This window comes from Ursus americanus, chromosome 19 (genome assembly GCF_024610735.1).
Source record: "Ursus americanus isolate L20-20 chromosome 19, mUrsAme1.1.p, whole genome shotgun sequence".
NCBI classification, from domain to species: Eukaryota; Metazoa; Chordata; class Mammalia; order Carnivora; family Ursidae; genus Ursus; species Ursus americanus.
Genome location: NC_142145.1, coordinates 12,382,294 through 12,398,956, shown reverse-complemented (window position 1 = coordinate 12,398,956; position 16,663 = coordinate 12,382,294). Strand labels below are relative to the sequence as shown.

General features: G+C 43.4%; 1 protein-coding gene across 1 annotated transcript; it reads left to right on the top strand.

Moving 5' to 3' along the window:
- The first annotated feature begins 757 nt into the window (after positions 1 to 757).
- On the top strand, positions 758 to 16,437 carry SERPINB2 (serpin family B member 2). The gene is made up of 8 exons (XM_045790370.2): positions 758 to 845; positions 4,597 to 4,773; positions 7,746 to 7,862; positions 10,249 to 10,377; positions 10,871 to 10,988; positions 14,246 to 14,388; positions 14,995 to 15,159; positions 15,493 to 16,437. Exons 2-8 carry the CDS (start codon positions 4,606 to 4,608, stop codon positions 15,901 to 15,903), a joined length of 1,251 nt encoding a protein of 416 aa, XP_045646326.1. The 5' UTR covers positions 758 to 845; positions 4,597 to 4,605; the 3' UTR covers positions 15,904 to 16,437.
- Positions 16,438 to 16,663: the final 226 nt, after the last annotated feature.

The window sequence follows — 16,663 nt, the reverse complement described above, 5'->3', positions numbered from 1 at the left end:
CAGTGCAGAGCCTGACACCTCAGGGCTCAATCTCACGACCCTGAGATCACCACCTGAGCGGAAATCAAGAGTGGGATGCTTAACTGACTGAGCCACCCAGGCGCCCCCACCTAGTGATTTTTTTCAATCGAGTTTTCAACATCATCATCCTAGAGTTAGAAGTCAATTTCAAGTACACAGTGGATTTTCTCTGTATAATAAAAGATAAGATCTGTGTTGGAAACAGGCAAATAGAAAGTTATTTAGTTGGGTGTGGCTGGTGATAGGAGACTCGGGTGGAACCCAGAATTATTTAGGAAATTCTACTTTGAGAAATCTAAGACAGTTTAAAATAGAGAATCTCCAAAAAAGAAAAATTGTGGTTCCCTTTTCCTCTCCATGCCCAAAGGGTTGCTTGGGGGCTGTCTAGAGTCAGAAAGAAAGGATTCCGTTGTCTTTAGATATTGCAAAGAGCCCATGAGCCATCCCTGTGCAAAGATAGGAGGGTTATTGTAGAATTTGTCGCTGTCCTTGGGCACAGGTATAGAGGGGGACACTTGAAACGGGCTGACAGACTTCAGCTAATTTTAACAGGCATGTGTAGGTATTGCCAAATTCTTAAGTTTCTGAATGACGTCATCCTCTGAGCAAATTTCTTAAACGGTGCCTTAGCAAACAAGCATTTTTATAATAGTGATGTCTTTCTGAGTAAAATGTTGAATCACTCAAAGGATACAGATTAGAAAGAGAGAAAAAAATGCTCTGTGGGAGGGGCAGAGCTTTATAAAACCAGTCCTCTCCGTGTGTGCACTATGACAGCTCTCTGAGGACGGTTTCTTGTCAGCAGCGCCTCCGGGAATAACCAGGTATTTCAGTCATTTCCATGGCCATGAAAACAGGCTTTCATTTTTTTCCCCCTCTTCTTTCGTACAGGTGTTACTAATAGTGAAAAGTAAAGTGTGCGATGTGTTTAGAAGATGAGTAAAAATGTGGTGTTTTCTTTTTTAGATTTCTTTTAAGTAAAAATATTTTAGGTCAAGATTTGATTTAAATTTGTAGTAAGACTTAATCTTGAATCTCAGAAGCCAGGAGATGCCTGTGTAACATTAGCCAAACCAAAGTGCCCAGTCAAGTTGGGATGTGGATTTTATTAAGCAGGTTACAATATGTATATTCTTTACTGACTGGGGTTTTGACACAGAATTTGATGGAAATGACTAGATCAATTAAAAGATAGTAATTTAAGCAATGTAAGTAATCTATAAATTGTATATAAATATAATAAAAATAAGAAAGATGATAGTATCTAAAAACTATAAGAATTACAGAAATTCAGCAGCAATCTGAGTTGGGTCTCTTCAGCCCCACCTGATATTTATTGAATTAGGTCAATAATAGGTCAACTTAGTGGAAGAGAAAAATTTGCCAAATTAGTTGTTGGATTAACTGAGGTAATAGTTCAATAAATCATTTAATACCATAAACAGACACTCACTCATTCATTGTGAAAATCATCAAATAACAGGAATGGCTTTTAATTTTGCTGGGGGGAGAATGTGCTAAGTTTGGATGGGACGTTTCCTTGAAGGTACTATTTTCTTTTTGTTTTCATTGATTTTTGTGGTCAATTTTTAAATATTTGCACTATGTCATCACAAAACAAATTGTTTTAAATGCCACAGCAAACTCAAATCTAGCATCCAGCACCAACAAGAAGAGGGCCGTGCCGATGCCTGGGGGCACCTCCCAGCTTCTTGATGACGTGTGCCGAGTTTTAGAGCACTTTTGCGGCAGGAAGTGACACAGATATCATGGAGCCCAGCCCCACGTATGCCCTCCATTTATTTTTTCCCCATGCTAATATTACACCTTAATTAGCGGCATGATCTTCAGAAGCTAATGGAACAATTTTTAAAAATTTTAGTGGTAAGAAACTCACAGCAGGTGTCTTCTGTTTCGGGCAATGATGCTATTTGACACCATCTGTGACTTCAGTTTTATATTGTCTCAGGCAGATTGCCACCCAAAGATAAGGTGTGGACTTGTCTAAGAGGAAACATGCTATATGTGTGCCTTCACAGATTTCTAAGTCTGCGAACTTCTCAAACCGCATGTGAGAAGCACCAGACCCGGAATCAGAAGGCTAAGATTCAGTCTGGGCTCTGAAGCTAGCTAGCTGTGCAATCCACAGCTCCTATTTTTGTAACAAGAAATTACTAGGTTTTCCTGGGCAGGTAGTGACACAAATTAAACAAAAACAATGCTGCTGAAGGAATTTGGTAACTTCAACATAGACAGATTATTTTTTTATGTTAAATGCAGTGAGTTGCACCTTATTTAAAGAATAAAAACTAGACTTTTAAAAAGTAAATGTATCTGGGACAATTTAATTCTGTCCTTATGTACTTTTTTCTTTATAAAGTCACCAGGAACCTATCAAAAGCCTCTCCGATAGTTTAACACTTACATTTTGTTAGCGTCAGAGTGACCGACTAGACAGAACACTATAAAGAATTCAGTCTAGGAGAAGCCTGCAGTTACTTTTCTGGCTCTGAGCCCTTATTTATTTTCTTCACATGAAGATAGAGATACATTTTATTTATGATATTGATTCTTAGTTTGTTTCCAAATTGTTACTGAGGTAATTTACAAAAACGATCAGCCCAGTAAGACTAATTAGTTTCAAGACAATTTTAAATTGGTAGGAGGGAGAGGAAACAAACATCTGAGTCACCCAAATTAACCTAATCTCAGTGATGAAGCAAGAAAAAAAAACCATAGTGGGGTTTGTTTGGTTTTTTTTTCTACTTAATATGCCTTCTAGGAGCATTACAGACTTGCTACCTTCCTATTTTTATTTCCTCTTTCTAGCATTTCTCAAGCTAGTAACCTGCCTACACTCTTACACATAATAGCAAAGTTCACCACCAGCAGGAGAGGCCGTGTGAGGCCGTGTGGATCAAGCGGGTTCCTGAAGCAGACCTAGGCTTGAATCCCTGCACCATTGCATAGAGGCTCTGTGACCTTCTGCAGGTTACTTAACCTCTCTGAGGGTCAGGAGGTAACCTATACAATGAAGATAACAGTATCTACTTTCTTTAGATCTTACGAGGATTGAATGAGAAGAGGTGGTTTCAGGGACAAATTTTGCTTAATTTAGTTTTTGCCTTGATAAAATACAACTGGGTGGTATCTTGAATGAGACATTTTGATATAAATTGCAACGATTTTCTTAAAAAGAAGTACTCCTGAACCAAGTGTTCCCCTAAGACAGCCCGGCACTGGGGAGGGAGGGAAGTGAGTGCTGGCCCTTGCTGGGAAGACTGTTGAGCAAGCCAGGCCTACAGACAAGGATGTCCCTCACCTCAGGGCTTCTCTCGGCCCCTCCTCAGCTCTGGGAAGCCACGGTCACAAAGTTTCCTGTGGGATGAGTGTCAGCGTCATTCAGTATATTTATATTTTTTTGGTAATTATAGGGTGTGTTTTAAGCCACCATGAAAGCATAACACACAGCCAGAAAAATGATCACCAGCCAGTACCAACAGATACCCGCGCACACCTCGGGTGTGTCCGTGCATTCCGCTTCACGTGGAGACTTGGGTCACCGAAGGTGTGTCTGTCCTTTATCTTTGGGTGGTGATAGGGTGTGTGTGTGTGTGTGTGTGTGTGTGTGTGTGTGTGTGTTTCATGTTCATTGCATGCAGTGCTGCCTGCAATGGATTTCCCTGCTAGGGAGTGGCAGGAGAAGCGGATGGCGGTTCCAGCAAACTGCCCCCCCTCCCCCGGACTGAACTAAGCGTGGGAAGCTGTTTTATTGCAGGCTGTGGATGGAGGTGTGGGGGGGGGGCAGGGGGTACAGGAGGTAGGAGCTGAGTAAAAATACCAACCCTCAAATGATGAATCTAAGCCACTTCCAGAAGCAGGGAATCTAAAAGAAGATTGACAGTCTCAATATGTGTTGGAACATGTGTGTATTTGCCCATGTGTGTCCTGGATATTTGCAGATGTAGCCCAGAGGTTGAAAGCATGACTCTGGAGGTCACCCACCTGGCTTCCATGCCTCGTCCTGCCCCTTATAGTTGGGTGACACTGTCACTTTCCTGACCCTCTGTGCTGTAGTTTCTTCCTTCATGAAACACAAATAGCAATGCCTTTCTCATAGGGTTTTGGCAAGAATTAAGTGCTTCATAGGATGTCTAGAACAGCATCTGTTGTACAGTAAGAATGTAATAAACGCTATTCATTGTCATTGCTGTTATTATGGTTACTATATGGAGCGTCCCTCCTCATCATTTAACTCTTTGCTGCATCTCAAGATCTGCTACGTAATTCGCAGGACCTAGTGCAGAAGGAAAATGCAGAGCCCCTTGTTCAAAATTATTAAGAATTTTAAGTTGGTGACAGCAGAGCATCGCATGAAGCCTGGAGCCCTGTGAGGCTGCACAGGTCACATGACCGTGATGCCATCCAGGCTCTAGTTCATACTGTTCCATGAAGGAAGGACAGAGAGGGAACCCCTGTCTTGTGCAGGGTACACCATGTACTACTCGGCCAACATCACCCAGAACGTTGAGTCATCTTTCAGAGCTGTTTTTTTCTTCCTCACTTTCCTTCCAGATTGAAACAATGGAAGACCTTTATGTGGCCAACGCAATCTTCGCCCTCAATTTTTTTAAGCATCTGGCAAATACTAGTGCCACCCCGAATCTCTTCTTCTCTCCATGGAGCATCTCATCCACCATGGCCATGGTCTACCTGGGTGCCAGGGGCAACACTGCAGACCAGATGGCCAAGGTGAGTGTCTGTTAAAACTCCAAACTAGGGCTGGGTCCCTCCTCAATGCAATTGTAGAATTGCGATTTTATGCTTCAGGTAGCTTGACTTTACCAAGGTCAATAGTTGTCACATGCCATTACCACACAAGTTCCCTAGATTCAAATCTACAAAACAGCTAAACCATGAAATCTCTCAACTGTATGTAGCAGAGGATGTCATGAAGAGCTGTGGGTAACACACTGCTGGAGATGCAAGGAGAGTAGTATGACTTCAGAGGGCCTCAGCCGTGTTATCAACCCCGTGAGGTCACGTCAACAAAATGGCCTCTGGCCTCATGGCCAGTTTTCAAAATCAGGGTGGACGGGGTATGTGGCAACATTGTGAGGTCTTTTTGTCAAGGCCACTGGCTTCGGTCCTTGGTGAAGGGATACGAGCTCAGTCAGGGGACTCTTTCACTGAGTCTGGGGCCTTGGAAATCCACAGTATACCACAGGGCTCCCATGGGATGAATTCAGTGCATTTAAAAAGCACCTGCTCCTGTTATGTCCGAGGTCAGTGAACCGGATAAGGTCATCATATAATTCAGGTTCTTTCAGATTCACATAGCCACAAACATTGATATTGGGTGCTTGAAGTACAGGCCCTGCTTTCTCACAAGCATGTACTGTGCTTTCAGTCACACCAAAATGCCCCCGGCCACTTTCGGGCTTCCCATGAGAACTGTGCCTGAGTCTACAGATGTCCTTCGCTGGTGCATGGTGACCCATTTACCAGGGACCTGGTTTGAGGCGGTTCACAGGGAGTGTTAGCCGATCTCCCTGCACGAGGCGAGGAGGTAAAAGGCATCCTCCCTGTGTGTGTGGCAGTTTAAACACCCAGGCTTACAACAAACCTCAGTTGCTCAATCCTGATACCAGCAACATTTGGCAAGACTCCTTCCCCTTTATTCTCTTCCCTTTGGCGGGGGGTAGGGGGGGTGGGGTGGGGGCTGTGAACTGCATGGCAAACTTCAGAAAACACCAGAGTCTTAATTTTTTAACTGTAAAGGGAACAAAAGCAATATATTGTGGGGGAGAATGAGAAATTAAGACTCTGGGTTGTTAAAATAAAAAAATAGATTTTGACACCAGAGGTGAATGAATGTATTGGTCACTCTGGGCAAGGACAGCTTTTCTGTATCTAGAAAGTACTTCAAGCACGTCGGTCTGTGCAAAGGTGTTAGGTTGTTTCCCTACAACTCTGCTGCATGTACTGATTTTACAGTTCAAAGGAAAATGTGGTTAATTCCCTACTAAAAAGAAGAAGAGAGACCCTTTGGCTTAGAGGAAGAAGCGCAGACTTTGGGGACAGGCCAGGATGTGTGGGGTGGTGGCTTTGCCAGTCTCCACTAGGTGTGTGAGGGAAGGCATCGAAACTCTCCGAGCCTCAGCTTTCTCATCTACCCAGTGAGAATGGAAACTGCCAGCCCGGAGGACAGGTGTGAAGATTGGCGTTAACCCGGAGAGCGTCTGGGAGCCGTGTCTGTTCTAAAAGCCAGTGCTGCTCAGCGCCTGAGCCGGGCGCCTAAGAGCATTTTATGAATTTGCCCACATGCTGCACGACACTATGAGGCTGTGATTACCATACTCATTTTACAGACCAGGAAGCGGGGCTGGGAAGAGGCCACTCGGCTGGAACTTGGTGTGGCTGGTAAAGGTCACAGTGTTGGAAGACGTGGAAGGGATGAGCTCCCAGAGCACATATGTCTGTGTGAGCTTGGTGTGCTAGCAAGATGAAGCCCCAGACCCGCCCGGGCTCTGCTGCCTGGCTGGGCAGGGTGCCTGCCTCTATTTACCCCATGGCCTCTGCATGGCCCAGGGTCCTCTTCCATCCCCCACTTCTGCGGGGGCTTTGCAGTGATTCAGGAAGGCTTTAGGGCTAGCCAGGAGACTCCTGACTTAAGCGTCAACCTCCTTAGAAGGGACAAAACCCAGAAAAGCTGTTTCAGGAAATATTCTTCCCTTCTGTGGGGGCAGAGTAAGGCCACTTCTTTTCAGAGTGTTAGATGGGACATATGACCTATAATGTGAAGAGCAGAGAAAGATCCCGTAACCCCTAACACCTGTCCTGCCAACCCGGAAACTCACTACCTGGCTGGACAAGCTTGTGTTTCCTTTGTCAGCAGCGTTCCCTCCACCATCCATTAGCTAGATAAGTTTCTCCTCACCACGGGTTCCCACAGGGGATGTGACACCGGCCCAGTGGGACCCAAAGGATGTGGGAGGTTGGGGGAAGGCCTGGGTGCAGGGTCAGCCTGGGGGTGCTGAGACCGGAGAGGCCAGGCTGGAAAGCTGTAATGCTGGGAAGGACTGAGGTAGCTTCATAGGACCAGCCTTCACCTGCCAGCTTCACTGTGTTTTCTGGATCTGCCACTTACAATATAAAGAGATTCACCTGTTACCTGACCCCGGGCGCCTGTCCCCTAGATGGATTTTGGATTCTATGTGCAATACAGTGTGTGAAAATATTTTATGGGATCCCTGTTAATAGTGAATAACTGTGTTTATGCTTAAACTAACTTGGGCTTGTAGATTTTGATAGATTAGAAGTGGATAATAGAGAAGGCCATTGAAAAGACAGAGAAATATAAGGTTGTGTATTAACCTTATTACTTTCTTCAAAATACTGGCATTTTTTATCAAGGCCATTTATGGGCTGGATGACAATTTAGATCCTTTAGTGAAGAGGTTATAAATCATCTCATCATAACAAATTGTTGTCAAAATGGCCAGTATATGGATTAGTATGAAATAACTCAAGCTGTTTCCTGTGAGGGTAATTTCAGTTGCTGACACTTACACATTATGTATAAGGAGTATCTGTGCTTGTTCCCGAGACGCTAAGGCAGGGATGTAGACAGGACTGCTAAGAGGTACCTGGGCGCCATTGGTTTAAAGGTGAAGTAATCTAGCAGGAGAATATAAATATGTTCTCTTTAATTCCAATTGCAGGTGTTTCAGTTTGACAAAGTTGGAGCCCAGAAGACCCCAGTGACCCCGGAGAACTTCACGGGTTGTGAACTCATGCAGCAGATCCGGAAGGGCACTTATCCTGAGGCTATCTTGCAGGTATGTGACTCACTGGTTCATAATTTCTTTTGCATTTTATTTCTAGAATCTTCTTGTCTTAAAATCGCAATGGTAGACAGGGAAAGAAGCTAGCACAACTTCCCCCATTCATAGAAAGAAAACTAAGACTCGGAGCCCTTAAATAAATATCCTATGGGCACACTGACAAATATGGGCAGGGCCAGAGTAGAATCTAGATGTCATGGCTTTTAGGCCAAAACTGTTTCTAAATTCAATCACAGCATTCTGCCATTAGTTGGGCATGTGTAATTTATTCTGAAATCACTGTAGCAACTTCTAGAATATACATGCACGGATGCAGATTTCCAGGTGGAAGAAGGTAAAGGGTGACAAGCAATTGAGGAATGGGGTAGGTCAGGCCCAATGACTTCATGAGAGACCGCTGACCCTTAGCTACCCCTCCCCGACACCTCTGTTTATCATCTGTCCGTGTGTGTGTGTGTATGTACGCATCTCTTCATCATCATCTATCTCAGGTTCTAATGTCTTTTCTCAATACTCAATTTCCTTAAACATCAGCTCTCCAGCTAACTTATAGGAACTGGGCATAGACGTACTCCTGTTGATAAGCAACTTTCAAAACATGCTCGTGGCTTAGGTGGGAGGATATCTCCCATAGCTTCCTTCTGGAATGCTGCTCCATCCGCCTGTTGCCCAGGGAATTATGGGCTAGAGGAGGTGAGGAGGGCCCCGTCAAGATGGAGATCCAGACAGGTCGCCTGTGACACCTGGCAGTCCATCTGCAGGGCTCTGTCCTCTGCTTCACCCGCTGCTGCTGTGACTGAGCCCTGTGTCTGTCATCATGCTTACAAACTGCGGGTTGAGGATGGGAATTCACCTACATTTTCATGGCTTTCTAAAACCCGGATTTTCCACTGTACAGACTACCCTTTAATTATAAAATGGGTACTTTCAAACGTATATTAACTTTTTCTGGAACATTTCTTATGTAATGTTGCAATATAATAAAATCCCTTAGAGGCCTTGAAGTTTAGGAAATTAGAAGAGAAGCTTCACTTTCTTCTAGGACGTTGGTTACTTCAAGGTTAAGTACAATCTGTAGCCACAGCAAAATTTGAAACAAGTAAAACGTTACCTTATGAGATTAATGCACTATATCAAAAGTATTTCCTCAGACATTCCTCTAAAGTGTCAGAAAATTCTAAGTATACGTTAATGTAGCATTTTATTGTTGCGTTGAAATAAATACATTTGCTTAAGAAATATCTTGTTTAGCTATCCTGTGTTATATATATTTTTAAAATTTTTTATGATAATTTTTTATTATGTTATGTTAGTCACCATACAGTACATCCTTACTTTTTGATGTAGTGTTCCTTCATTCACTGTTTGCGTATAACACCCATTGTTCCATGCAATACGTGCCCTCCTTAATACCCATCACCGGCCTATCCCAATCCCCCACCTCCCTCCCCTCTGAAGCCCTCAGTTTGTTTCCCAGAGTCCACAGTCTCTCATGGTTCATTCCCCCTTCTGTTTACCCTCCCTTCATTCTTCCCTTCTTTCTCCTACTGATCTTCCTATTTCTTATGTTCCATAAATGAGTGAAACCATATGATAATTGTCTTTCTTTGCTTGACTTATTTCACTTAGCATAATCTCCTCCAGTCCCGTCCATGTTGCTGCAAATATTGTGTAATCATTCTTTCTGATGGCTGAGTAATATTCCATTGTATATATGGACCACATCTTTTTTTTTAAGATTTTATTTATTTATTTATTTATTTATTTATTTATTTATTTATTTATTTATTTGACACAGAGAGAGAGACAGCCAGCGAGAGAGGGAACACAAGCAGGGGGAGTGGGGGAGTGGGAGAGGAAGAAGCAGGCTCCCATCGGAGGAGCCTGATGTGGGGCTCGATCCCAGAACGCTGGGATCACGCCCTGAGCCGAAGGCAGACGGTTAACGACTGAGCCACCCAGGCGCCCCAGGACCACATCTTCTTAATCCAGTCATCTGTTGAAGGGCATCTCGGCTCCTTCCACAATTTAGCTATTGTGGACAATGTTGCTATGAACATTGGGGTGCATATGGCCCTTCTCTTCACTACGTCTGTATTTTTGGGGTAAATACCCAGTAGTGCTATTGCTGGATCATAGGGTAGCTCAATTTTTAACTTTTTAAGGGACCTCCACACTGTTTTCCAAAGTGGCTGTACCAACTTGCATTCCCACCAGCAGTGTAAGAGGGATCCCCTTTCTCCACATCCTCTCCAACATTTGTTGCTTCCTGCCTTGTCAGTTTTTGCCAGTCTAACTGGTGTAAGGTGGTATCTCAATGTGGTTTTGATTTGAATTTCCATCCTGTGTTATATAAAGAGATCCCTCCTTTCTGTTTAAGGCACAAGCTGGAGCTACAATCCATTCGGCCTTCAGATCTCTCAGCTCTGCGATCAACGCATCCACGGGGGAGTATTTACTGGAGAGCGTCAACAAGCTGTTTGGAGAGAAGTCTGCAAGATTCAAGGAAGTAAGTGAAACCTGCAATTGAAGTGGCAGGGCCCCCGGTGTGCAATGAGGTCACTTTCAAAGCTGCTGTCTGTGATTCACAGGGAGAGAGTCAGAATTCCCCACAAGCTCCCTGAGGCTCCACATGCCCTGGGTCACAGCAGCTGTCGCGCATGCTTCCGCAGTGGGTGCTGCCTCCCAGAGTGACTGCTAAAGCTGGGGGAGCAGTGATTTCGAGAGCCCCTGCCCACGAGCACAGCCTTCCCCTCCTACCCAGTGTCTATAAGGCACGGTGCAGGAGGGCAAATGAGTGTGGGCAAGGGGGTCAACGGAGCACTTACAATCCACATCATTTCCTCTTTCAGCCTCCCAGGCCCCAGAGCCAGCCTCCACCCCTTCCCCTACCTCAGCCCCCTACCCCCCACGTCTTGACAGGAAGCCCATGATTTACAGTTACACCAAGTCTTGTCCAGTATATATTCTGTGTCACCTTCGGCCTGTTTCTTGCTTTACAGGAATATATGCAACTCTCCAGGAAATACTACTCTACCGAACCCCAGGCGGTCGACTTCCTAGAATGTGCTGAAGAAACCAGAAAAAAGATTAATGCCTGGGTTAAGACTCAGACCAAAGGTACAACCAAAGCAATATTTCCTGTTCTTCTTTTCAGTTAGAAACCTTTGATCTATTTTTTCAAAAAAACATTCCTACACTTCGCCCTAACTCCCTTAAAATTCACCGCACCTTGACTATTTTGGGAAATGTAACCTTATTCTTGTTTAGCTGAGTAGTGTTTTAAGTGGGAAAAAACGGTTGAGGTCTACTGCAGGAGGACATACGTTCAGTGCTTAAATAATCTGATTTTGGATGTTGCCTTAGGATGGAATATGAGAGAAGGCAGGCACATCTTCCAAGGCAGGAAACACCGTATTGAAATAATTGTGCTCTATGTCCGCCGTAGACAAAAACAAAGAAAAAAGGCGTGGCCCTCCACTGAGAAACTAGCGTGAACCCACTGGCAACAGAGGAGGAAGGATCGGGAAATTATTTTACCTGTTTTTCACCCTTCCGGGCCTATCTGCTGTGAGGTTCTTTTGGTCCCGGCTAAATCACTTCTACTATTGCAGCTCATGTCCCTAATTCTTCCATGGGCTCCTGCCTCGCTTTGGTTTTTCACTAGGACTCCCACTTAAATCATCCATTCATAGTTATGCAATCCAGTCCTTCAGTCAACAACAGTTAATCCACCGCATATGATGTGCCAGGCACTATACACGTTCTGAAATGAGCTAGAACCCGGGCCCTACCACCCTAGAACTTACAGTCTAGGGGAGGCATACAGTTCTGTTGACGTAAGGTGGTCATAAGTGCTTTTATGGGGACATACTGGACCTTACATGGGGGCATGTGCGGAAGGCCCTTGGCTCCAGTGTTATGACGGGAGGGTCTTCCTGGAATGAGACGTGTTTGTGTCGTGATTAGGAGGACGGGCTGCAGCTGGGCAGGCCGAGGGCATGGTGCCTGGGGAGAGAGTTCCAGACACAGTGCACAGATGTGCCAACAGGCAGAGGTGAGGGAGCTTGGCTGGACTTGAGGGTAGAGCACAGGGAAGAGGATGAGACTGCAAAGGTGACCTCGCACACTTGTCATGCTGTCCCCACGTCCCCACGGGTCCACACAGAAACAGCGTCACTGCCCTCCAGCTGGCCCCTGCAGAAGATCTTACTCCTCACCCTGGCTTTTGAATTCTTAATAACCCGACAGATGGTGCTTGACGAGTGCTGGCTCCTGAGCTCTGGGTTGCTCCTCCGTACTTAGTTCTTCTGCCTTCCCTAACTTCAGAGTTTAAGTGGCAACCCGAAGTCCTCGGCTTTCCTAGAGGGATCTCCCAGCCACTCCCCTCTTGGCCGCTCCTTTGGGGCTTTGTTGCTTCATGACTCCCTTTAACGGTTGCCTTACACAGCCTTCAACTGTGACCGAACTGATTTTATTTTGTTTGCTTTGCCATCCCACATAGACTCTAATTATTTGAGGGTAGGGCCAATATGTCACCCTTCTCCTGTGTCCCCACAAAAATTAGCACAGTCTTTGGCTGATAATGAAAATCCTTCATTCTCCCAAATCTCCAGGTAGAATTATAGGTCGTAAATAAATAATTGCTGGCTAGCAACATATCGATGCATTTCTAGGAAAAAAAAACAGATTATTACAAAGGTGAATTGTTCTGGTATTTCATAGACTTATGACCTGTTAGGACCTGAAAGGTCCTTGGAGATAATTTATCCAAATTTGCCCTTTTATGGTTGTGGACTCTTGGTCCCTGAGGGCTTAACTGACTCCTTCAAGATGCCACTACCAGTTACTGGTGAAACTGGGGGTTCCTCTTTTTTGATCCTTAGTCTAATTCTGAATTCTTTATTTGGGTCTCTAAAGAGTTTGTTCGATAATGTACACAAACAGTAAATTCTCATGTAACTCCTATGTTTAAAACATTGTTTCAAGCAATAGTTTGGTGTCTTGGTTTCTTGGCTCCTGTATTGGGAAAAAGCATATGAACCAAGTTCTGTAGAACATATAAAATACTTCTGTTTCTCTGAAAATAGTTGCTCTACTTCTGTTGTTTATTTCAATAACGGATTTCGAAATTACTGTTCTAAAATACTGACAAACCACTGACACAGGAATCAGGGAAAGTGAAGATTAACAGAAGTGAAAGTAAAAACTGACTGCAGAATTAAAGAGACATGTACAAGTTCTGCTTTTCTGAGAACAGCGTGAATTCGTTTTCTCTCTAAGCATTGTTTTCAGTGGCTGCGAATCAAGCAGTTGTATTGCCAGAATGCCTCGTCGTCCTTTGGGCTGACTGCTTTACCAACTTTTATCAAAATTTGGGGACTTGTCTGTTTGATTTGTTATAATCACATGAATTCCGTCATCTACATCACAAGTTAAGTAAAGCCATAGCAATTTTCAGTAGTAACCAAGACCTTTAATGGCCTAGGGGATGTATTGAAGGAATATATAGAAGTTGGTCAGATTACATCGACCTCTGTGTTAGTCCTTGTCTCTCAGTAGGATTGGGGGGCGCTGGAGGTGGACACAGAAGCCTGACCAGTCTACCAGCTAATGACCTTGAGGAGATTGCTAACCTTTCTCAGCGGGGGATCTTTTTGTGTAAAATGACACTAGTGGTACCCCAATAGAATAGTTGCCAAGATTAAGTAAAATAATGTATTTAAGCAGTTGAAAAATTATAAGGCAGGTGTTAACTGTAAATAGGCTGTTTCTTAAGCCATTTTTTTGTTAACTACCACACTTGGATGTTACAGTCTCTGAGAACCTTCGTCCTCTGCATTGCCATAGTACTTGGCGTTCTGTTATAGGATTTCCAACACATTGTTTCCCTGCTGATTTTGAATGCCTCTTCCAATATTCTCAGCCCCTCCAGGGCAATTCTTCCTTTTTCCCCTCTTGTATCTGCCCAACTCCTACTGTAGATCTAGCACAACTTAAAAAAAAGTTTTTGAATTAATCAATGGGTCAGACCCATAGATTGTCCGGATCACATCTAGAAGGAGCGCTAAACTCTGAGAAACTTTGAGAAAACAACATAAAAGGAGGTGAAAATCTTCCTGTGTTTGATAGTCATTCTAAATTTTAAATGCGTTACTTCTTCATTTTCTTTTAGACTTTGCAAACCTTCTGAGAAAGGCGGTCTGCTGTGTTGATGCTTTAAGTGTATTGGGAGAAACACTTAAGCTTGAGACCATCCCCTCGGCCGAATCTGACAAATGTAGATGCTGAGTGTGGTGGTGACTCAAGAGATTCAAATCATAATAACATCACGGCTCTCGGTCATGAGCCCTAAACATACGTTATGTTTTCTGTAGGCAAAATTCCAGACTTGTTACCTGAAGGTTCTGTAGATGGGGACACCAAGATGGTCCTGGTGAATGCTGTCTACTTCAAAGGAAAGTGGAAAACTCCATTTGAGAAGAAATTAAATGGGCTTTATCCTTTCCGCGTGAACATGGTATGAGACAACCAGATGGATCTTCCTAGTATATATTTTAGGACCTTGGCCAAGACAGAGAAAGAAGTTAGAGACCACTCATGCTCCTGCATGACTTGTCAGTCATAAATTATGCACGTTGGACAGGTGGTTGACTCTTTCGAGCTACCGAGTATCGCTCAGGAATTTTCTGAGAGGCCATCTGACTAATGGTGAAGACCGTGGGCTTTATAATTACATAATTCTGGACGCAGTTGTAGCTTCTACCACGAAGTTTCTACTAGTAACAATTTATGACCTTATTTATCTCCTGGAAATTCCATTTTTTAATCAGTAAAACTTGGCCGTTGTGAAGATTCAATGAGATTTCACAGAATTCTTGGCCCATGGCAGATGTTAAACGAATATTTTAGTATTATTATAATTATTATTGTCCATTTTAATAATAGATGTAATCATGGTAAAGCTAATACGAGCAACTGTAAGGGTATGAATAATTTATTTTGTTGATTTTTAAGAACATATTTCTTCAACACTAAAGCAGAATCTATTTCTCTTTTATGTCTAATTGTAAATCTCCTGACATCTTAGGATCAACTTTCATATTTTACTTTGTAATAATTTTAGACTCAGCGCAAACCTGTACAGATGATGTACTTGCGTAAAGAGCTGAACATTGGATACATAGGTGATCTAAAGACCCAGATTCTAGAACTCCCATATGCTGGAGACGTCAGCATGTTCCTGTTGCTTCCAGATGAAATTGGTGATGTGTCCACTGGCTTGGAGTTGGTAAGCCATTCCAGCTTGCATTGTTTGAAACCTCTGGATCTAAACTCATCTTTCACGACAAACATGTACACAGGTGTAGAAAGTGGTGTGCAGCTCCTCACAGAAACATGGGAATTGGTTGATAATAAATGTTTAGGTCTCAAACTTTCATTCAGAGCGTGAAAATATGTCATACATGCTATATTCTTGCAAATCTTTTACCAGTGTATTACATTTTTATATCACCCACAATATGGTAAGCTTAAAGTCATTGATTGTTAACATAAGACTTACAAGTTATTTGCCTTCTTTTCTGAGCATTTATGGGTCTTTTTTTAATGTTTGGATTTGTAGCTGGAAAGTGAAATAACCTACGATAAATTCATGAAGTGGACCAGCAAAGACACGCTGGCCGAAGACGACGTGGAGGTGTACGTCCCCCTGTTCAGATTAGAAGAACGCTACGAACTCAGATCCGTTCTCAGCGGCATGGGCATGGAGGACGCCTTCAGCCAGAGCCGGGCCGACTTCTCAGGAATGTCTGACACCAATGACCTGTTTCTGTCCCAAGTGTTCCATCAAGCCACTGTGGACGTGAACGAGGAGGGCACGGAAGCAGCTGCTGGCACCGGGGCCATTCTGTCGGGGAGAACTGGCCACGGAGGCCCGCAGTTTGTGGCAGATCACCCTTTCCTCTTCTTTATCATGCACAAAATCACCAAGAACATTCTCTTTTTTGGCAGGTTTGTCTCACCTGAAAATTGAAAAGTTCTGTTATTGCCTTAGAGGCAATAAGTGCCAAAAATTTAGAGCCTTTTCCTACACATTTCTGCTCTTCTCTGAACAACTTCTGCCACATACTAATGATAAGTACAGAAATAACTAGACAGCTCTCCGCCATGACATTACAAGTCAATTAATCATTTGTTCTCCTAAGTGGAATGATGCCCCAGTTAGGTCTTCCTTCCTATCCGTTTATTGTATAGCATTAACTTTTACTGTATTATTTATTATTTTGTATAATGGTTTTAATTATTGTTCACCGTCAGTTTTATGTAGCTGATAGAATTACAGAAGCAGGTGATCAGTTATTTTTCTATCTAAAAAATGTATTTACTCGTTTGTATAATGAGGGATGAGTGGTTGTCCTCTCCATGCCCTTTTTATAGTAAATACCTAGAAGAAAGCATTGAACAACAGGAAGATATGTGCATTTCTAGCATTATGTATCACACAGATGTGTCTATAACTTATGTAAAATTGCAACTATATAAGAAAAATAAACATGTTTCCACACAACCATTTGTTTGTCGTCATTCCATTGGGTTGTTAGCTCATAAGACTTGTCATATCTTGATTCCCAGGAATCAGGCATCATGCCTCATTTTGTGGGGACCAAGAAAAAACAGAATAAAGGAGATAAGAGGATAACCACCCCTTCAGGGAGCCCCAGTGTTGGGAGTGGGATGGGGTTGTGTGGAAAATGGTTTAGAGCTGCCTTCTCATAGCAGCAAAAGGCATAGCA

Bases quoted from the DNA above. Each gene is read 5' to 3' on its own strand.
- SERPINB2 (XM_045790370.2), top strand. From the start codon at position 4,606: ATGGAAGACCTTTATGTGGCCAACGCAATCTTCGCCCTCAATTTTTTT. The intron at 4,774-7,745 runs GTGAGTGTCTGT...TTCCAATTGCAG, and splicing joins CTGCAGACCAGATGGCCAAG to GTGTTTCAGTTTGACAAAGT. The intron at 10,378-10,870 runs GTAAGTGAAACC...CTTGCTTTACAG, and splicing joins AGTCTGCAAGATTCAAGGAA to GAATATATGCAACTCTCCAG.